Source organism: Crocodylus siamensis, chromosome 2 (assembly GCF_052110815.1).
Source record: "Crocodylus siamensis isolate JL-2025a chromosome 2, ASM5211081v1, whole genome shotgun sequence".
NCBI classification, from domain to species: domain Eukaryota; kingdom Metazoa; phylum Chordata; order Crocodylia; family Crocodylidae; genus Crocodylus; species Crocodylus siamensis.
Window position 1 is genome coordinate 152,442,652 of NC_143396.1, and position 22,682 is coordinate 152,465,333.

At 44.7% G+C, this 22,682-nt stretch overlaps 1 protein-coding gene across 4 annotated transcripts in view; it reads right to left on the reverse strand.

Annotated features, from left to right (window-relative positions):
* Positions 1-5,553, reverse strand: part of UNC5C (unc-5 netrin receptor C) — a 425,181-nt gene extending 419,628 nt beyond the window's left edge. Inside the window, exon 1 of one of the 4 annotated variants that reach the window (XM_090037109.1) lies at positions 4,911-5,553. In XM_090037109.1, the coding sequence (XP_089893235.1) occupies positions 4,911-5,034 (124 nt within the window). In that variant the 5' untranslated portion in view covers positions 5,035-5,553. The remainder of the gene's footprint in view (positions 1-4,910) is intronic. The other 3 variants (XM_090037110.1, XM_090037107.1, XM_090037108.1) reach the window with 3 other exon arrangements.
* Between the last annotated feature and the right edge of the window lie 17,129 nt (positions 5,554-22,682).

The following is a 22,682-nucleotide window of genomic DNA, read 5'->3' on the forward strand; positions in this document are numbered from 1 at the left end:
GCATTTAGGTATTTAATTAAGAAGTGTATCCCCAAAAGGTTAGTATATTCACACGTTATATTTCACTTTTTCCACACCAAGCATTTTCAAACTGCTGCTGTTGCTAATAAAGGGTACACTGGGTTAGGACAAATATCTGCACATATGGCTCTTTTATAGTTTTCTTTTTAAATTATCACTTTAATTTAATTAGGTTTTGGGGGTTACGCATAAAAATGTACTTTTCACTCAGAACAACTGAACAAAACCTGTTTAATATGCATCACCTTTTATCTTAACTTGTCAGCCCAGCTCCTATGCCATCATTACTACTAGTCCATAAATCTGTCTGTATCATGCTCACCACAATATCCAAGTGCCTTACTGGAGGACCTGAGGGTCTAACAAAAAGACAGCTACAGGATAACTTCTGTAAAAACTTTTAATGCAGGTTGCACAACATGGATAAGTGTGATAGCTGATTCCCATCAATCTAGATGCACAGAGCAGTCATTTGGATATAAATCTTACTGGAAATCTGCTTGTATTGCTTTTAATTCAGATATGTGGTTGATGCTGAGATTTGGGAGCCCCCTACCTTCCAGCCTGGGATTGTATGAATCCTCTTTTTTTGTTTAGCCTGTTATAGAGATGAGCTCTGATCTTGAATATCAGATTAGGGACTGAGTGTGGTTTGTTAAGCTCTCTGATCCTCCAATATCCAGAAGCTGGATTTGGGGGATATGTGTTAGGATCCCTTTGAACTTATATATTTTAGTAGACCAGTGATTTTCAACAATGGTGCCATGGCACCCTGGGGTACTCTGAGATCCTATCACGAGTGACATAGAATGCCATGCAACAGCAGCACTGTTAGGTGTGCAAGCATGATGCCTATTTGAATTTCCTGCATTTAGCATGTGCATCCACAGTGTTAACAAACATTCTGCCCTTTTGTGGACTCTGAGTTCTTTGCAACAGAAGAATTGCTCTATTATTTTTCTGTAATCAAAAAAAAAAGTGAAAATTTAGAGCTGACATTTTCTGAGCTGTACTTCATGTCTATCCATGGGTACCTCGAGTCTAAAAAGACTGAGAACTATTCTTGTGGATATTTCAAAGTCTTTCTTGACAAGCAGAGAAAAAATATTTCCAGACAATAAATGAAAATGGTTAATAAAGTAGAAACAGTATGTTCTTCCATTACAGATTAGTCATAAATGTAGTTCTGCTGAACAGTGTACACTGAGATGCTGATATGAAGTAGTATGTACCTCTCGGGGAGGGGGAGATCATCACCAATTTTTCAAGTATTGAATTTATTTTGCAGGAGGGAATGGAAAGAAAAGAAGAAAGAGAAAGTTTGTGTACCATTGAAAGTACCATTCAGTTGTTTCAAAAGTGGAAGGGGAGAGGATAAAACCACTTTGTAAAGAAATTATTTTAAAACCAAGTAAAATTAACACAATGCCACCTATCTTCTCTTCATCAGACAAATAACTAATACTGTTACACATGATAGAAATGGAAAAGCTGGGGTGGGGAGGGGGACATCTTTTCTTTTGGAAAATATCATTAACTGGATTCATATTTTAGAAAACCCAAACCAGCAGTAATATGAATCTAAGTCGTCCAAAGATCAGAAAATTCTGCGTGCGATTCAGACAAATGACTTTCAGTTTGACTCTTTACTATTACTGGACGTAAAAATGATTCAAAGTGTAGATATTCCCAAATTAGGAGGGATTAGAAGAAACAGAAAAGGATTTTGAATGGGGCTTAATAGAAAACAAATAATATTATTATTTGGTAAAGAATGAATTGACATAAAAGAAAAGTTGCCCAATGGTATATAGAAAGAAAAGTTCCTAACAAGGGTATGGTTACATTGTAGCACTTTTTTGTGGTAGGGCAGCATTAAAGAATGGGATGTGAAGGACATATGGTCATCAAACCAAAATTACAGGTCAGAAAATCCCCAACTCTGGAAAAAATGCCAGATTCAAATATTACAATATTCAAATTGTACGTGTGAACTGAACAAAGGAAAAGGAAAAAGAAAGAGATGCAAAGGAGAAATAAATCAATGCATCCCAACCACATTCCTTGGATTTTTCTATTCTGGCAAGTAATAAACTTTCTATTGCAAACAATGTAAAGGGTTGGGAAAGGCAGTTAGCCACGATGAGTTTCAAGTCTGGCAGAAAGCAAGGCAGAATGGCACCTTAGAGACTAAATGGTTCAGACAGGCATCAGCTTCCATAGACAACACCATTACATCTGATGAAGCAAGCTATCACTTATGAAAGATTATGTCTCTAACTGGTTAGTCTCTAAGGTGCCACAATGCCCTGCTTTCTGCAACATAAAGGGTTGCCACAGATATCTTCCGCTCTGCCTCAAATGGCTATATTTATGGAACTAATCTCTTTGTACTGTACACTGATACCTTCTGCAAATCTTGAAGGCCTAGCAATTCCTCACCTATTCAGTGTCTGAGAAGGACCAGGTCCAATATCTTTCATAGCTGTTACACATCATTATTTTTTGAAGAGCATGCATATTCAAAAGATAAGAGATGCAACTAAGAAATTGAATATGGTTGGTGTGGTTGATACCAACCATGACATATTGGTATCAACCTGAAATGGCAAGGGGCTCTCTGTTCCTACAAGATTTGAGGTCAGAGAGAGCTGAACCCTGGAGTTTCTCCCCTGCCCACTCATCCCATCCGTCATTTAAATTACAGTTGTCCTGACTGTCTAGTAGCAGGATGCCTTTCTAGCCTTTGTCCAGTTTCATCAAAAAGGATTCTTTCGCTAGATACCAGCATTATCTACAAGCACATTCACTGATACAGATCCACTGACATCTAGTTCAACAAATGCATTACTATCTCCATGCACATAAACACTTACGTTGCCAATGAGACAAAATGATGGCACAAGGAAAAGAGAAGAAATATGATACAATACTTGATGCTTGTTTTATTCATATTTTCTGTAACTTCCTTTTCAATGAACAAGTTTCCAATGACACCTATTTATACTGGATAAGGTCAGGTCTAATATTAAAGTAAGCAACTCACAGAGGAGAGTAAGTGGACCCTGGTATTTAGAGGAAGTTGGTCAGAATAGCTACACACAGTCAGACATGGTGTACAACAAATACAGCAACACTAACCCATAAACCAGCAAGCCGTCAGATTCCTGACAGTCAGGCAGAGGTAGCAGGAGTCCTCTGGAGCCCAGAGCAATCAGCAGCACTTTGGTATAAGTGCCATCAAACCGACCATAAAGGAGTATGCTTTACAATCATAGGGTGATTATACAGGGTAAAAGTCACACGGTCCTCTCAAGCACCTCTCTAGTGAGATAATATTTTAAAAGAATTCTGTCACATACATCCTGCTAGCCTTCCCAAATAAATTCTTTGTTCCTCAAATACATGATATTCCTTGACTGAGAAGGAAAAGAATAACTTGTCAGATTTCTTTCTTCCTTTTTTTCTTGGTAACCATGAAAACAGCTTTTTCAAATGCTATAATGAACTTGCTCGTCTTCATTATGTGCATCACACCCACACGTAAGAGCAACTTCTCTTCCCCCCACCCCATATACGGCTCAAGTTGTGAAAACGGTTTGGCAGGAGAAGCAACAACCCATTCCCGCTCCTTCCACTATTGGTGCTCCTCGCAGGAGTTGCAGAGGGGAGGTAGAGACAAGGAAAGTTTTAGGCCAAGTTAGAGTACAAGGAAGAGTCTGTCCTGTAGGCAGCAAAGACCTGTACCATGCAGAGCCAATACATTTTGTGGTACATTTTGTGGTGCGCCCGATGTAGCTAACCATTTACTGAAAGGCCTGAAGTTGTGATCATTCTGAAGGGGCCATTTACAGTCACCTCAAGGCTATGTCAAAAGCCCAGGTTTCCAGATTTCTTTGCAGAAAACTGAACAAGCATAACAAAAAAGGATTATATTACGCTCCATACACATACACACATATTAACTCCCCGTGAATATATTATGTTTTAGGGAGGAAGAGAAAAGATAAAAAACAGCCCAAGAAGGATCTGCTCCAGCTGAGCACAGCCAAGAAGAAGACATATCAAGCCCCAGGCTCCTCAGCTTGCCAGGGACTGACAGAGACAGCTAAGGGAACATACAAAGAAGCACTAGCCACCCGGACTCATTCCCCTTTCACCATGTCCTGCCTGCCTTCCTCACTCTCCCAGGACTAAGCAGCTTATCTCTTCCTGCTGGACTGCATCTTCCTGGAGCTGGCCGTGTCACTTGAGTGGCCTTTTTCTCATTCTTATTTTGATGCTGGAAGAGTGAGGCCGAGCTGCGGGCTGGACTCTCCCCATCACCAGCCTTTTACCGTGATCTCTGCCCTGGCTGGTGCCTTCATGCCTCCAGGAATCAGAACTCCTGAGAGAGGTGATCTCTTGTATGAGACCAACTAAATCTTCGCAAAAAAAATTCTTCAAAAAAAAGAAAAAAAAGTGTCATGACCCCAGGGCTCTCTCGCTCCTCCACCAAGCCCGCAGATGCCACCAGCCAGAGCAAGAAACAAAATCCACCCAGTTGCCCCCTTACTCTGCCTAGCTCTACCCCCGCTCGCTACCACACGGATGCATTTCTCCGCTTGCAGCGGACGCCCAGCCTGAGCTGCAGGGTGGAAGTGGGGAAGAAGAGGAGCTAGGCGGCGGGTTCAAAGCGGAGGCGGCGGAGCCTTCCCCAGCAGAGGCGGCTGCTTCCGAGGGGCAGGCGCTGCCTGCGGAGCCACACGGGTGGGTTCAGCGCGGCGAGCTCCAGAGCTGCCCCGACCCCGACCCCGACCCCGACCGCGGGCAGGGCTGGGAGCGGAGCCCCGAGACGGCGGCGGTGCCGCGGGGACGGAGGTGCTGAGCCGAGCCGAGCCGAGCCTTACCTTGCGCGGCGGAGCCGGTGCTGCTGGCGCTGAGGATGGCGAGGGCAGGTAGCACGAGCATTTGCAGTAAGTATCCCAGTCCCAGCCCGCAGCGGGCAGCCGCGCCGTCCAGCCCCGCGCCCATGGCAGCCCCGCGCCAAGCTCCCCTCGGGGCGGGCCGGGGCAGGGGACAGCTCCCCCCGGCGCGGCTCAGGCTGGCGCCGAGCGGGGGAAGGCGGGGAAGGTGCCCGGGCTCCGGCGGCGGCTGCTGCTGCTGCAGGGAGACGAGCGGCACTGGGGCATCTCACGGGCTGGAGCCCAAGTGTGCAGGAACCCGAGCCCGCAGGGGAGGAAGGGGCGGCAGCATCCTCGCTCCGGCGGATTTGCATATGCAAGGAGGGGCGGTGCGAGGGGCGGGGGGGAGCAGTGCCCGCGCACACGCGCGGAGCCGGACTGAGCCCGCGGCGCCGCTCGCGACGGCTCCCCGCGCCCCTCCGCGCAGCGCCGCCCGCCCGCGGCCGCCGCCAACACCCGGCCTGGAGCGCCCGGACCGGCCGCCTGCCGCGGGCCGGGGGGTTATGTTTTTAATTGATCTTTTTTTAAACATTTTATTTGCTCTGTGCGATTCCGTGAGGGTGACTTTCCAGAGCCAGGACGGACCTCCTGCCGCCGCCCCCCGCTTCCGACTGCCTCTCCAGGCGGGCGGCCCCCGGGAAGGGCACGGCTACGCTGCCCTCTGGCCGGAGGGCGGGGCGGGGAGCTAAAGAAAAGGACCCCCCGCCCTCAGCGGTGCGCCGGGGGAAAGCCCGGGCACGCCCCGGGGCACTGCGGGCGGTGCGGAGGGGCAGCGCTGTGCCCTCGCGGGGCCAGGTGGTCCCTGCCTGGCTGGGAGGCCCCGGCCTCCTCCCCGCCCCCGCCCCCGCCCCCGCGCGGGCTGCCTCCCCTCCTCGAGCTGGGATCCCTCGCGAGCCGGCTCGGCTGCCTCAGCCGGGGCTGGAGCGAGGCTCGTCTGGTGCTTGCCGGCTCGCTCCGGCATACACACCCTGCTTCCCTTCTTTGCCTTTTAAACCTACTACGCACACACCTTGTCTGCCTTTCAGACCTGCTACACACACACCCTTGTCTGCCTTTGGATCTGCTTAATTCTCCCTCCTTAGGAGAGAGGTTCCCACACTAAGATGCCATTTCACAGAAAGGGGGCTTGGGGTTTGTTTGTTTTTTAATCCTCTTTGCCTTCCCTTTGAGCTGAGCATGAAGACAAAGGGGCAGGTACTACCCCAGAGGGGTTTGCCTCTGTACCATCTGCACCAAATTAATACGCCCAACCCCCTGCTGCCACCGCACTGAGGGAGAGCTCTTCCACAGAAAGCTGCTGCCCCACAGGGAGCTTCCGGACAGACAGTCAGGACAGAAGAACAGAGGAGGATTATTTTCACCCAGACACAGACTTGCCATCTTCCTGTAGGAAAGTCCGACTGCCCATCCAGGGGCACAGCCAGCCGTGCATGGTACTTGACGGGACAAACAAGCACCTGCCCTGAGGAGCTGACAGTCTAAATGAGGCCTGAGGTCAGCCAGGGGTGCCAAAGCTGTGTGGAGAATTTATGAGATGGAGCAGTGGAGTCAGATCAGGACAGCTCCCTTGCTCATACATCACCTGGTCGCTTCTTTTTGTGACTCTTTCTTTTTCATGTATATTTGGTCTTCATTCTCTCATAAATGAATCTGTTACAACACTGACAACACCAACAGCAGAAAAAGCAAGGGAAGGTTCTTTCGGCAATCTGTTGCAAGGAAAGACTCATAATCCCAGGAAATTTCAAAATGGATAGCCCCGCAGGCAGCACTGGGGGCCAGGAGGTGACACAGTGGAGTCCTGTGGTCCTCTGCCTTAGCTAGGCCTCACTGGGGAATGGATATGCCATAATGCTCAAAGCTCAGCTCTAGAGCAGCAACTATAATGAAATCAAATCTCTGGGAGTTGAGTCTTTACGGACGAAGCAAAGATCTTCAACCCTGCCTGGAAGAGTACAAAATGTCTCTTCCAGAAGTTAAGCTGGTGGATATGAATCTGTGCATGAACACAGAACAGCATGTGGACACAGAAAGAGAGAAGGAACGTGAGTGTGTTTGACCCTCTCTGACTACAGAGACTCATGCAGAGACTGAGAAAAGCTGTGGCTAAGGCACATTTTTCTATCCAATCCCTTTCTAGGAATACCAGCAAAACCTGAGCTGGGTATTTGGATAGGAGTTATACGGCTAACTTCAGCAGAGCAGAGCCTGCTTTTCCAACCAAGGGGAATCAGGGTTTGGAAGAAAGGATGCTGGTCACTGGACAGCAGCTAACAGGACTGGTTTGTTTCTATGGGAAGGAACAATGGCGTGGGAAGAGAGCACCCTGCCTTCTCCTGCCCAGAGCCTGGCTCCAGGGAATATGAATATGCAGATTGGAAAATGAGAGAGGCTCTGGACCACAGGAGAGAAATCCATTGTTGGGGCCTGTTCCCTCACCCAGGAGGAAGAAGTGCTCCTACTTGGTAAGCCTTCTTAAGGACACTGGCAAGGCATGTCTGAGAGCCTCACCCATCTTTTATGGGAGGAAGAAACATCTCTCTGCTCGTTAAGCTTCCATTTTCCTCCAAGGATTCTTTATCATAGTGACTTCCAACAGTTTGGCCTCATGGGCCAGATAAGTGGTGTGATGGGGAGTGAAGGGTGTGTGTCCACAGGCTGGGTTAGCACATGGTATTGATCTCTGGGCCCAATCCCACATGCTCAGATCCAGCCACACACTGGCACACGACTGTCATCTGACCTGCGGGGCTCCCCATTGTCTAGAAACTTGGCAGCAGGGGAACAGCAATCAGTAATGTCATGGCTCCCCACCACCACATTTCCAGATGCTTGAGGAGCTCCATGGCAGGATGACATGGCTGCACATAACAGATCTGGTCTGCGGGCTGGGGGTTTAGCATCAGTACTTTATTAGTTTGCATACACCTCCCTATAGGCCTTGCCCCCCTTCCCTCCCCCCCCACCTTCATATCATCAGCTAGACAGGTTTCTTTCACTCCTGCATACTAGTAACTTCAAACATGTCTGCTGAAGTCTTATGTTGTAATCATTTACTGTACTTTTCACAGCAAATATCCCAATGCATGTATTTCCTCTTTTTTCACTAACATAAAATCCCCACTGACAAGGCTGCTCTACACTAGAACAGTTTGTTATATTAACACCAGTATATGCCACAAAAGGGGACACATTCTGTTCTCGGATGCTTGGATGTTTCTGAAAGGTGCAGCAAGCCTGCTTTTAAAAACCAGAAGATTCTCATCTGTCAGTAATTCTTTCAGCCTTCAAAAATTAAAACTCTGGAGGTCCAATTCCTGTATATGCTACATACATCTCCCCAAAAGGATGAGGTCTGACCCCTTTGGAAACAATAACAGATTTCAAATGAACATTTTCATCTGTGGAGAATTATGGTCACTGCAGTAGTTCGTGAGCCCACTTTGAGTCTCATATCTAGGGAAATAGGTGTAAGGCTCAAACTGGCTGTGAGGCGGGTTAGGGAAAGTAGGTTTCTTACATATGGTACTTTTTCTTCTATATACACAGTCCTCGGTTTGGTGCGTTCTAGCCTTATGGCTGAAACTGGTGGTAGAGTAGATATCTGCATACTGTCGGTGTGTACAAACATCACAGTTAGATTGCCCTAATTGCATTTAGGGCAATATAGATAGCCTGGTGTGCAAATGTTCACAGGGCTTAAATTTCCCTAAAAATGGCATACCTACACTAGAATTTGTTCATTTTAGGAGGTGAGCTAACTTTAGATTGGCTGGCCTGGGTTAACCCGACCTAACAAATGCCTGCACACAGGTAGGTTGTAGCTGTGTTGGTCTAAGGGCATGGGCAGACAAGGTTCTTTGTGTGAATCTGATATATTTTATTACACAAACTTAAATAGTTGGAAACCAATTATTAAGCAAGCTTTCGGGTTCAAAAACCCTTCACCAGGCTAAGGAAGTTTCAGCAGTTGGTGTGTGCTCTTCCTGGATGGAATGAAAAAAAGAAGCCAGAGGCTGGGCTGGTGTGCATACAAGACACATTCATAGCATAGCTTTGGGGCTGGGAAAACTGAGCAACTCACCATAGCCCCCAGGGCTGTGCTGGTTTTAATCCCCTGACTACCACCCCAGGACCTGTCAGCCCCCCTCCCTGTGGACCCACCAATGCTCCCAGAACCCACCAGCCCCCCTGCCCCCACAATCCCATCAGCCTGTCCCCCTCAATTTATAACTGCTTGCACACAAGAGAACCGAACTCAGCTTTAAGCAGCTCAAAGCAAGCCATCTAACCTGAGTCAGGTGATTCAAATACTTATTCACACACCATTTATGCTAGGTATTTGAGCATAAACTGTGAAAGCTGGTACATTTATTATTATTATTAATAATAATTTTAATTCCTTTTCTTCATGTTTTTTTTAAGTACTTGCTATTAAATTTCCAGTGGAAACTTTGCAGAGATAGAAAATTACATAGAATCCCTAAAACATAATTTGTAAAAAATATATATGCTGCATAGTCAATTGACAGCTTCATCAGCTGCTATAAAGGAACACAAGGGAGGAGCAGATACACAGTGCCCTGTGAAATTGAATTAATTTATTTTTGATGTTCCAGGTGTTTCATGGAATAGTCCTTGTAATTTCAGGCTTGCTGTGAAGTCATGATATGGGTGTCCTCATGAAGTATCCTGATATATGTATTTCTTCCTTTTTCAGAACAGAGAATTTCCACCAATAAGGCTGCACTACATTAGGACAGTTTGTTACATTAAGACCAATATAGGCCACAAAAGGGGACACATTTTCAGTTTCCGGTCAATTATTCTTCCAAGCCTCAGTTTGTTTCCTCTCCTCCTAACCTCTGTGGTTATAAGCCTGGTGGTCCTGTCTCAACCAGTTGTGGGTAAGGGAGCTTCACTGAATAAAAACAGTTACTCATATGGATGTAAAGGAACTGCTTGGGACCTCTCTTTTTCCTTGTAGCTAAGGTGTGGCAAGTACTGTACTGAGTGAGGGATGAGCAAGTTCTGAGTACTGCAACCTGAGAAGTAAAATGTCAGTTCTATTGCATAATGACTTGCTGGCTGGAAGTGCTGAGCAAACGGCTCTTCCCTGGGAAGCAGCCCTACATTATACAGCAGCCTTTGACAATACATTCTTTTCCTATTTAAAACACGTGGTGCAATTTAAGCTGCTTGTAATTGGAGAAACATAGCTATATTTTTAAAGGGAGAAAATAACTGAAATGGGAAACCTACTTGATAGCATTTATATAAAGGATTTTCTTCAACCTCAGAAGGGCTTAAAAATCACTACGTACCGTATTGTACTTACCAATCTGAGGTCTGGGTAGCACTGTACCCTGAAGGTGGTGTCCTATGCACCCATTCAACTCTATTGGCACAGACCCTTCTCCTTTAGGGTGGCTTGCATCCTAAGAGACAGTATTAGAAAACAGTCCTTAAAATCTTGCAGTCACAAAGATTGCATTTGTACCTGTCCCTGTGCAAAATGATTGTTTGCACACTTCCTTCAACTTGCAAATTCCTTCACAGCTCTGCAGCAATCTGCTCCTATTGCCTCTTCATATTTTCCACTATGAAATAGTGAAGTATTATTATCCTAGTTTAACAGGTAAGGGAATTGACACAGGAGAGATTTTGTGTCAGAGATAAGACTGGATATCAGGACTGAGTCAGTCATGTTTTTCCTTGATAGAATTTTCTTGTGAAAGTATTGTTGTTCCATCTAGGTTTTTTTAATGATTTAAAGCCATCATATATTTTGAAGGTGCATGCAAAGTTAGAATCCATGGTTTAGCCATCTTTAAATCTCTTTGGTAATCTCTTAATACCCTTAATAAAGTCATCAGGAGTTCTTTCTCACTGCTGACTTCATTGCGGCAGGATATACATGTTAAATCCACAAAGTGTGACCTTCCTGCCAAATACAAATTTTAGATAAACAAGCTTTTATAATATCTAAAACTAATAGAATTCTACAACTATAAAAAACTCAGAGAAAACACTGCATAATTTTTAAGAAAGGATAGAATTTCATTTCCTTCTGAGAATCTAACAGTTTTCTAGCCATCTACATGACTGGTTTTTGGCCTGGACTTTACACTGTGGATATGTAAACATGTGCATGTATGGTGAGCATGATCACTATGTCTATGAATTAACCAAGCCTGCACATGGGTAGTTGAATAGTTAGAACATTTCCCCAGGCAGCTAGAGTCTCAGGTTTTAGCCCCACAAATCCACCACAGCACTCTTTCTTAATCACCACACCACAGGTGAGGTATTATTCAGTGTACTCTCCAGTCTAGTTTCTGAGGCTGAGCCACTGCCCCTTGCATTAATACTCATGGATAAAATAGAAAGCAGCACAGAAACTCTTGCCACAGTGGGAACAACTGAACAGGCTGGAACCCAAAGTTTGCTCCTTTCTAAGATGACCATTTCACTGGACCAAATGCTTGGCTTATATTCAGGTTCAGCTGTGGTGTGGTGGTTAGAGCACTGTATGAGGAAAGCCAGAAAAATACAGGCTTAGGGCCCCAGGTCTCTGGCTCCCTAGGCAAGTGACCTAAATGATAGGCAATAGGGGCTAGAACATCTCTGGCTGAGTAACACCTGCTAGTGATGGGCTTATGGTAAGCTATGTTCTTATAACTTAAATGCAAATAAGTATCAAGAATAGGGGTCAGACATAGTTGAATACCTACCTGGGCAGTGTGTTTCTTACTTTGAATGCCCAGTCTATATGTACACATCCTGCAGGGGAAACAGAATTGCTACCTCTGGGCATATCCTGGCAAGCATGCATGTACAAGGGGGTGTGTTTCACATGGGACAAATAGCAGCAGCATATATTTGTGCACCTATTTGTCTCCAGGCATGCTCTTGCATGGGTGGTCCGGCACATGACAAATCAGCAGCCATGCATAGGGGGTGCACGGGGGTGCATGCGCATCCCCTGAGAGCACCAGTGCACCCCTTGACTGGCTGCACTTGCTGCCTAGGCAATGGGGGCAGGTGGTGCCTGCTTCCAGTGCTATTTGCTCAGCACTTCTAGTCAGCCCCCCCCTGCAAATGTGCTCCCCCTGGTCAGTAGGATCGGCCACAGGGGACCCCCCCTGACTAAGGCAGCACCAGTCACCCATGTGACAAATTGCCCTGAGTGGGGTAGGGAAGGCTGGAACCAGCCATACCTGGGGGTCCTGGGGGCCTCTTGGGGCAGCAGCAGTGCTGAACCAGCTGCTCAAAGACTGGCTGGCAGCCAGCCAGGCTCCATTTCTGGCAGCACACACTGTTGCTGCTGCGTGCACTACACCACTTTTTTTTACTATGGGACTGTGTGAAGTTTGAAGTGCCTCAAATGGGTTTGCAAACCTTATGTGTGCTGCTAACTTTACTTGTGCACATCAGGACTCACCCTGTGTGTACACACAATGTGCCACTTGCAAAGCTTGAAAGCTACCATTAAACATATAAAGGAAAACACAATCCCCACCCAAGATTTCAGAAAATTTTAACTTAAAAGTGAAGCTATTAAGTCCATATTTAGACACCCAGGTAATACTCAGAAGCACTGAGCATAAAACAGCTTTCACTCTTTTCATATAATTTTGAAAATCACACACACATTGAAAGATTGACCTAGAAACTTCATCTACATTAAGTGACTGGAAAATCTAGAATAACATTTTTAAAGGAGTTTAAGTGATGGAATTAGAGTCTGTTTTCAGAAGTGATGTTCCATGGGACAGAATCCTAAGAATCCCAAGTCATTCAGGTGATTTTGAAATTTTTACTATTGGTCTTAGTTGTGTGTGCTGGGCAATTTTGGAATTCTGGCACCCTTTTTTGTTGTTGCTTTTTTTCCCTCACATATATGTTGTAGAGAAATTGGTTTAAATTATTTTCATTGTCCAAGCTGCAGAAAATGCAAGGAATGTATATGTTGCTGTTTACTGGATGATTTTAAGATATCTTTACATTTACAACCATCGCAACAAATCTTAACTTACTTGAAGATTTGAAGAGACTGGAAATTCTTACTCATTTGTATTGTATCAGTATGGCAGACACTGTAACAAATTATAACAAAGTAAGGCAAAGAGTTTAAAGTTTTAAGAATCGGTTTACCAGTGACGCAGGGACAAACATAGTTATGTACCTATGTTTTGATGAGAGACTTGACAGCCTTGGTTTAGAAAAAAGAATAGCGTTCCTTGCATGTCTTGATAGCCATGGGAATGCCTCTGCAACTCTTACTCACACTGGGAGTATCTACATGAGATGTTTATTGTAGAGCTGACTAATTAGCTCCACAGTAAATGTATCGGTGTCTACATGTGAGGCCCTATTAGGTCACAGTAAACTAATAAACTCTGCTGTATGTGTAAATACAAATACTATCTTATAGTAGAATTCTTTAGTGCACAGCAACACACGTGTAGACACTGATGGGGCTGGCTGGGGCATGAGGGTGTTTCAATGCTGGGGCTGCCTGCCTTGTGCCACATCCAGCCCCCCTGCAGCACTTTGAGCCAGGTAATAGCAACTCTGGGCTGGCAGAATGACCCCACAGGCTCTGTGCAAGCTGGGATTGATCTGATCTGGCTCAACATGCTGCAGTCCCAGGAGTATGTTCAAACACAGCACCTGGGAGTAATATGCACCAGAGTTTATTGCTGTATGTTAATTGCACATGTAGACATGCTCCCACTGAGTACTGCCTTTTCAGGCAAACATTTTTATTGTAGGGCAATTTATTTGAAGAATCACTTCCTAAACAATGTGAGTAAGGGGCTCAGAATCAGGCTGTATATCAGGAAATTATGTTTAATAGTTGGGGTGGCCTCAGATTCTGAAGTACAGCTAAAACAATATACATTTATAAATAGGAGTTTGTGTTTTTGCAAGCTTTCCTATTAGGCTTTTGCAACAATTGGGAGCATGTGGCATGCATGTCAATAAAAGGTATATCACACACCTGCTTTTTGACTATGCCATTCCCTTTGGCTCTGCCATGCCACTCTTAGTTTATAGGAGAACCCAGGAGGCATGGCACAATCAAAGAGCAGGTGTGTGACATGCTTTTTTACTTCAGTGACATTCAGACCACATGCTACCAAATGTTGCAATGCTCTCTTACTGGTTGGGTAAGAAATTATATTGCTTTATTCTTTCTCATATGATATTGTAAATCAGCTAATAGTATCTTTCTCATCCCTGAAATCTCAAAAGTTAAAGGAAAGTCATTTTTCAGCCAATATTTCTGAGTTGTATTCATGCTGAGAATGACCATTTAGATTGTGAAATTTTGGAGTTTTGGTCTGAGAAATGTTTCTTTTATACTCAGTGAAACAGGTGAAAGAGAATAATACTTTTCATCTGCCAAATATCATTATTTTGTTTGCTTGCCTGCAGAAACAAAATCCTTCAGAGAATGTCTAAATGTATGTAATATAATAATGTTCTAAATTTTCACTGAGCACTTTATAATACCAGCTCCATGGAACAAAACATAACTTACCATCCACAAAAGGTGCAAAGAGTGAAATATTTCTTGCACTAGTGAGACTCTGAACTTTAAAGAATTTTCAGATGGTAAGAGAGGGATCCATTTGCAATAGTAAAGTTTGGGATAGAGGCTGATCCCTTCACTCATGTTGAATGCTCTACAAGAAGTCCAGTAAATGGTTAGGAGATACTGACCATGTCTACATAAGATGCTGATTGCACAGTAGCCTGTAACTACTGCTCAGTAGCACTGTGTGACGGGAAGCATGAAGAGATGCTACTGCGGAGTAGTCATGAGCTACTGCGCAGTCAGCTTCATTAAAAAGCCATTCCTCAGCGTGACTATGTAGTAACTTTGGTTAGGTTAGGTTTGTTTCATTTTCTATTTGTACATTATTTACAAATAGATTGTTATTTTCTTGCATTTATTTATTATGTTAGAATCAGATTCCTTGTGCACATACTTGTGATTATGAAATCAAAACTTTCCTCTTCATATGTTCTGCAACATTCATTTTAAAACCCCCATTTTGGTGGCTCACCTGCAAACTCATCTAGCAGATTATTCATGGAGGACATATTTTAAATACAAATTTGTTTAAAAATTCAAATGAATATTTGCAACAGTATTTTTGAAGAATTCATCAATCTCTAATTATGACACACAGTTGAGCAATTCTGATTCAGTCCAGTAGAGGGTAATATGATACATGCACAGTGGCCCGTTCCTTACATATTGCAACATGTTAAATGTGTAAGTCGTGAACATTTTAGGTGTGTGTCAGAATCCCATGGTTTCTTATTATTTAATCATTTTATCCTGGAGTAGGCCTCTGATACATTTGTATCTCTTATTTATCTCAGCACACAACAGGCTTAAAGCTAAATCTTCCTAAAAATGCGGATAACTTGAAAATGTAGTTATATTTCACCATGTTTTTCTAGTGACAAGTTGCTGGGAATACCCTGCTTTATAGCAAACTTTTTTTGTAATGTGTGTGTGGTTGTATCTGGGATTTGGATTTTATGGACAGGAAAACAGTCAATGTTTAACCCATAACCAAACTTACATGTTAGTCTTTGTTGATGTATTTTTGGTTTATGAGGCACTGATTTCTGAAATTTCCTAGACATTTCTTTAGTGCTGCCATAGAATCATTTGCCTGACTCCTCAGAATTGCATCATTGCCCACTCTAGGTTCCATGTCTATTTCCTAGAGTAACTCCATATGAGAAAATGGTGTAGTTGTTTCAAATAATGCCCTAATGTCTTTCTTATGGGATCACAACAGCCAGTCATATTGTATAGGTTCTCTTTTGAGTAAATATCATTTAGATTATTATTATTATTATTATACTTTCTGAAGCAGAAAACATATTGTTTAAAAGGGATAAAATAAACCTTCATGTAAAGGGACCACATGGTTAAAAATGTCTAATATGTTTGTATTATTAGGAAACAGGAGTGGAGAGAAAATTAATCTACAAGCGTGATCATTTCATGCTGTGCATATCAAATAGACATATCAAACATACACACACACACTTATTTCCTATATTTTTTCCTTTTAGATGAAAAATAACTTTACTTTTTTAGTTTTTCCTTACAATTACATCTATTTTCAGATTTGTTCACAGGTATTTGAAGAACATAAATAAATAATAACAATGTTATTAATGATTTCTATTTTATGGGTTTGCACACCAAACTATATATCTAAGGTCAAAAAACCAGGATAGAGATATATGAAACATTTAATACTTTTCTTCTATTGAAAAATCAAAATTAATGTTTGTATGGTTGGCATTTTGAAATGTAAGCACTTTTGACCAGGTACAATAGATAGTTCCATTGTACCTTACTCATAGGATCTGATTCACTCCAGGGATATGTCTGATAACATGAGCCACTAGATCATACTGATTGCCCAACCAAAGAAATACTCTACCTCCTAAAACACCAGGGAGATGATGTGATTCAGGAAATGGAGACTTGACACGGGTGCCTAGAAGACTGAATTTAATTATTTATGTTTATAAGCCATGGTAGTGGTTTTTTGGGCACCTATACACATGCCTGACACATTATAATTAGGTTTCTAATTCAAACACATCAAAGCAGATGCAATTAAGCAGCCTCAGCATCATGTGAATTCAGCATCCCCACACTTCAAAATGGAAGCAGGGGTATTGTAACTAAACCTCATTGAATGAGCTTTAGTTAAAGTGCCTCCACGGCCATTTTGAAGTGCAGGGTGCTGAATACACAAGGTGATGAGGGTGCTTTAATTAGAGATGCCTTGGTTGCTCTGGGAGCTGCTCTAATTAAAATGCTTCCTCCCACCCCAGGGAATGTGTAAAGACATCCAATTTCTTGACCCCTTGTTCAGTACCAATAAAAGTTTCAAATATAGAGCCAAAAATAATCCTGCTGCTCTTTGTAAAACAAATATTATACAGTTTTGATGAATAATTTCTCTCTGTTAACAGAAGTTGCCTTATTGATTAGGATAATAAGATTTTTTCCCTGTATAGAGTGCTCCAAGCTATAAGTATGTTTAATTCTTATGGATTCAGAGGTGAAGGAGAAGTAGAACAAATCTGTGTGTGGAAACATAAAAGGAAAGCTTAATTTACTAAATGTTTATTCTAAAATTATTTTAATTAAAATTCAATTACAATATTCATCGTTATCATAACACTTTCAAAATAGATCTTAATGTTTCATAAACTATATGATTTATTTAGGCCACATAATTACCATTTTATTTGATTATTTAGCAGTAATTAGATGGTGTCAGGTATTTATGTGAAAAAAACCAACTTTCTACATCAAGGTTGAAAAATAATATATGTAGTAAAAATATTCAGTTCAGTCAAATAGCAACTTCTCTTGATGACAGCATGTGCTCATGTCTTAGATGTGTCCTTTGACTCTGAACTGCATCTTATTAGATGCTAGAAAATAACCTATATGCATTCTATTATTTTATTATAAAAAAACCTATATACTTTTTATTATTTTACTAATGTAAATGGAGAGAATTAGTGTTCATCCAGTTAATGTGTTTTGATACACAGTTCTTTTTTAAGATGCTTTAAAAGTGAATTTGAAATGTTTGCGACTGAAGGCCAGTTTGTCAAACTGAACAATTTGCTTTTACAGTGACTTTTATTGTTTTAAATCAATTCAACAAACATAACAAGATTAAATGGTTAACAGCTGAAGTCAAAGATGTTAAACGTGGAAATAAGGTGCACATTTTTAATAGCCAAAGTACTAGCTAATTGGAAGCATTAGCAGGGCATGTGGTAAATTCTTCATCAGTCAAAGTCTTTTAGTCAAAACTGGGTATCTTTCTATGATGCATACAGAGATTTAGGGAGGTTAGATCATGTTCATAATTGCCACCAGATCTAACTGAGTTCTCTCAGGTCCAGACCTTGCACTTAGATCCATAGTTAGGTTGATCTAAGTGAGAACTATATAGAAGTTCTAGGACAGATTAGTTTTAAAATGGCCAACCTGATTGCACCCGCTGGGCCTCGATTCCTTGGTCCCTTGCCGCCTTGCCCAGGGGCCTGGTGGTAACCTTCCGCTCCGTCTCTTAAGGGAGTAGTCCTCAATCTTCCGCTTCAGGCGGTCTTCCCCTCCTTATCCCGCCTGCCATGACTTCGATGGTATTTCAGTGGTGGAGGGGTCTGGTTGCCTGACGCTGGCTACCTCCCCAAGGCCGAAGCGTGATGTTCTTCGCGAGGCTCCACCCTCCCCTGCACTGCTAGACCCCACCTCAGCAGTGTGCTATAGGGGTTGCCACCGGCTGGCCCTCTGCTTGATGTGGGGTCCCTCTGGGTTCCAGCTAGGCTCACGCCGGGGCCCAGGAAGCCCTGGTTCCTTCTTGGCCAGTCTAACCTTTAGAGACCTTGGGTCCCTCTAACTCAATAGCCCTGAACAGTAATAATACAGAGAACAATGCCAACAAAACAAGCCACACTAGTAGTGAAAAGAAAATGCTAAATTAACCACAAGGCTGGAGGGACCACCTCCCACAAAAATAAGCTAAGCTCCCTATCGAGGGAATATTCTGCCAACGAATTTTGGTCGGGGTCCTGTATCTCAGACGTAGGGTCTCAGTCCCTCTTCCTGTAAGGATCCCCTCTTAACTCCTATGTCCGTCGTCCTCCACCTAGGTTAACAATGCCTTTAGCTTTGGCTCTCCTTGCGCCCCCAGGGTTACATACAGTTGAGACACCTGGGTCTTGTCAGGACCGATGGCAGCGTCTTCCCCTGGGCAGAATTCAGATTCCTCCTGTGAGATGGCAGCAACGTTCTCCAGCTCCTCCACCGTCCTGGTGCACTCTGGAGCTCTTCTCCCCACACTCTCTTGCTGCCTCTCCTCCCTCTCTGCCCACTCACTCTCTCTTCTTATCCTCCCGCGCTGCTTCTCCTCCCCCGCTTCCCCAGCTGTTTCCCCTTTAAACAAACCGCGGCTAATGAGCCGCGCGGGACCCACCACCGCTTTCTGCTCCGCCGCGATTCCTGCTGCTGCTTCCAGCCCTGCCGCGATTCCTGCCGCCGGTAAATTGTTTTTGTTTATTCTTTCTTCCCCTTTCCTTTCTCCGTGGTGTGCTGCCCCCCAGGGTTCCCCTTGGACCCTTCGGGGTTGGTGCCTTTGCCACACCCCAGGACACAGATCTAAGTTAACCCTAAGTCTAAGGTAGTCTAACTTAAATCGGGTTGGCCATTTTTAGACTGATGTGGTAGAGGAAGATTGGGGACCAGGGTGAACCCAGAATGAAAAATAAGCCCTCTATGCTTACCCTAGGAGTAAGGCAAGTACACGGGAAGGCACTGAGCAGCGAGCAGCATTTTTGGAGTGAGTATTGCTTGATGATAGACTTGTGGAGAGACCAGGCAAGTGCTTCTGGGCAGGGAGAGGTTCCAGTGCTGCTGGATCCAGGATACCAGGACAGTTCTCCAGTCAGTGCCTGCCAGCTAAGAGGAAAGGAGTGGAGGTTTTTGGCAAAAACGTGGGCGCTCGGATGATTGCCACTAAAGGAAGCACGGCTGATGAGGGCATGGGGCTACATCTGGGAAGCTGAAGGGAGCCACTGGAGGAGTGGCAGCAGGAAGGTACTGTGAAGGGGGGTTCTCCTCCTCAAAGAGACCACTTGTGGATCCCCTGAGGGGTTCAGGGAAGACAGCTTGATATGGACAGCATTGCACTATTTTCTTTCCTTTTGTGATCAAGTGTTGTGTTTTTCCTTATATGTGACTTTTTCCCTGCTTGGGGTAGGGGGAAATTCCCGGGGGGGGGGGTGGGAGTTGTTCATCTGGGGGTGGGAGGATGGTCAGGGGGCTAAAAATAGCCCCTGGTCCTGGGGGATGAGACCTCTCATAGACCCCAGTATCCCCCTGATCCCCCCAATGATGTCTACAGATGCTGCCTTTCCCCTTGGTCCTCCCAATCCATCCCATAGACTCTGCTTGCCCTCTCTCCAAATTCCTTTTCTCAGACCCCACCTGGCCCCCAATCCTCCCATGGACCTCCACATCCCAAGCTACCTTAAATCAGGTAGCCATTTTAAATTCAATCTAACCTACCCTAACCTGGAACGTCTGATACCCAGCCCTAGTGATATAGTTCAACAGTTGTCGGGTGTTATGGAAAGTTATGCCCAAGATGAGACCAGATGGCTTTACCCTGAATTTTGTGAACCTCTGAAAACACTGAAAATTGAGATGTGGTCAGTAAATCATCTAGAAGGTCTGTTGCTCCTTTCATGTAAGAGTATGGGGAGAGATTACCTGTTCCATAGAAAAAAATGTGGATCAACTGTCCATTAGCTGTGTGCCTTTCATAGTTCTCCTGCTGCCTGTCCCTTTTGACTCTGGAAGGATCTTCACTGCATTTGAGGGCTCTCAGGAAACACAGTATAGTAACTGGTTGTATCACCCTTCACAGATAAGCTTTGCAGGATCAATATATGGATCATGTGTGTTCCCTCTGTCCTGCTCAATATGACATCCAGACACATAGCCTTTGCCACAGAGTGGTCTTCTGCAGAACTATTCCAACACGGAGGAAAGGCAGCAAGAAGGCACAGCAGCCCTCCTGGCTCTCTAGGGACCTGGCGGACCTCCTGCGGCTAAAAAGGAAAGCCTACAAAGGATGGAGGATGGGATTCACCTCCAAGGAGAATTATTCTGCACTGGTCCGGTCCTGCAGGGAGCAAACCAGGAAAGCCAAGGCTGCAACTGAACTCCAACTAGCTTCAAGCATCAAGGACAACAAAAAGTCCTTTTTCAGATATGTGGGGAGCCAGAGGAAAAGCAAGGGCAATGTTGGACCCCTGCTAAACCAGATGGGGCAACTTACAACTGACACCCAGGAAAAAGCCAACCTATTAAATAGGTACTTTGCGTCAGTCTTTCATCAGTCGCATGGGACGCCCATGCCTGCTATGGGACAGGGAGATCCGGGTGATGGGGATCCCCTACCCTCCATAAATGCTGACCTTGTGAAGGAACACCTTGAGAAGCTGGATACCTTCAAGTCAGCCGTCCCTGACAATCTGCACCCCAGGGTACTCAAGGAGCTGGCGAGCGTCATAGCCCAGCCCCTGGCACGGATCTTTGAAAATTCCTGACGCTTTGGTGTAGTGCCCGAAGACTGGAAAAAGGCCAATGTGGTGCCGATCTTCAAGAAAGGGAGGAGAGTGGATCTGGCTAACTACAGGCCCATTAGCCTGACTTCTATCCTGGGGAAGATCTTGGAAAAGTTTATTAAGGAGGCCATCCTTGATGGACTGGCCCAGGCTAACATTCTAAGGGACAGCCAGCACGGGTTTGTTGTGGGTAGGTCTTATTTGACCAATCTCATTTCCTTCTATGACCAGGTGACCTATCACCTGAACAAGGGAGAAGAGATTGATGTCATATATCTTGACTTCAAAAAAGCCTTTGATCTGGTTTCCCATGATCACCTCTTGGCCAAACTGGCCAGTTGTGGCCTTGGCTCCACCACGATCCGCTGGCTGGGAAACTGGCTCCGTGGTCGGACCCAGAGGGTTGTAATTGATGGCAGTCACTCATCATGGTGCCCTGTGACCAGTGGGGTCCCTCAAGGCTCTGTCCTGGGACCCATACTGTTCAACATCTTTATTAACGATGTGGACACTGGAGTCAGGAGTGGACTGGCCAAGTTCGCCGATGACACCAAACTTTGGGGCAAAGCATCCACGCCAGAAGATAGGCGAGTGCTCCAGGCTGACCTGGACAAGCTCAGCAAATGGGCGGATGAGAACCTCATGGTGTTTAACACCAAAAAATGCAAGGTTCTCCACCTTGGGAGGAAAAACCTGCAGCACCCTTATAGGCTCGGCAGTGCTACGTTGGTTAGCACTACAGAAGAAAGAGACTTGGGGGTCATCATTGACCACAAGATGAACATGAGCCTGCAATGCGATGCTGCGGCTAGTAAACCGACCAAAACGCTGGCATGCATCCATAGATGCTTCTCGAGCAAATCCCAGGACGTCATTCTCCCCTTGTACTCGGCCTTGGTGAGGCCGCAGCTGGAGTACTGCGTCCAGTTTTGGGCTCCACAATTCAAAAAGGATGTGGAGAAGCTTGAGAGAGTCCAGAGGAGAGCCACGCGCACGATCAGAGGTCAGGAAAACAGATCTTACGATTACAGGCTGAGAGCCACGGGACTCTTTAGCCTGGAAAAGCGCAGGCTCAGGGGTGATCTGATGACCACCTATAAGTTTATCAGGGGTGACCACCAGGATCTGGGGGAATGTTTGTTCACCAGAGCTCCCCAAGGGATGATGAGGTCGAACGGTCACAAACTCCTGCAAGACCATTTCAGTTTGGACATAAGGAAGAATTTCTTTACTGTCCGAGCCCCCAAGGTCTGGAACAGTCTGCCAGCGGAGGTGGTTCAAGCACCTACATTGAACACCTTCAAGAGTAAATTGGATGCTTATCTTGCTGGGATCCTATGACCCCAGCTGACTTCCTGCCCTTTGGGCAGGGGGCTGGACTCGATGATCTCCCGAGGTCCCTTCCAGCCCTAATGTCTATGAAATCTATGAAAGCTATGAACTTGAGGAAGGAATTTCATTTTCTGTACATGTGTCCTGGATGAGGAGGGGTAAGAAGGAAGAGACACAATG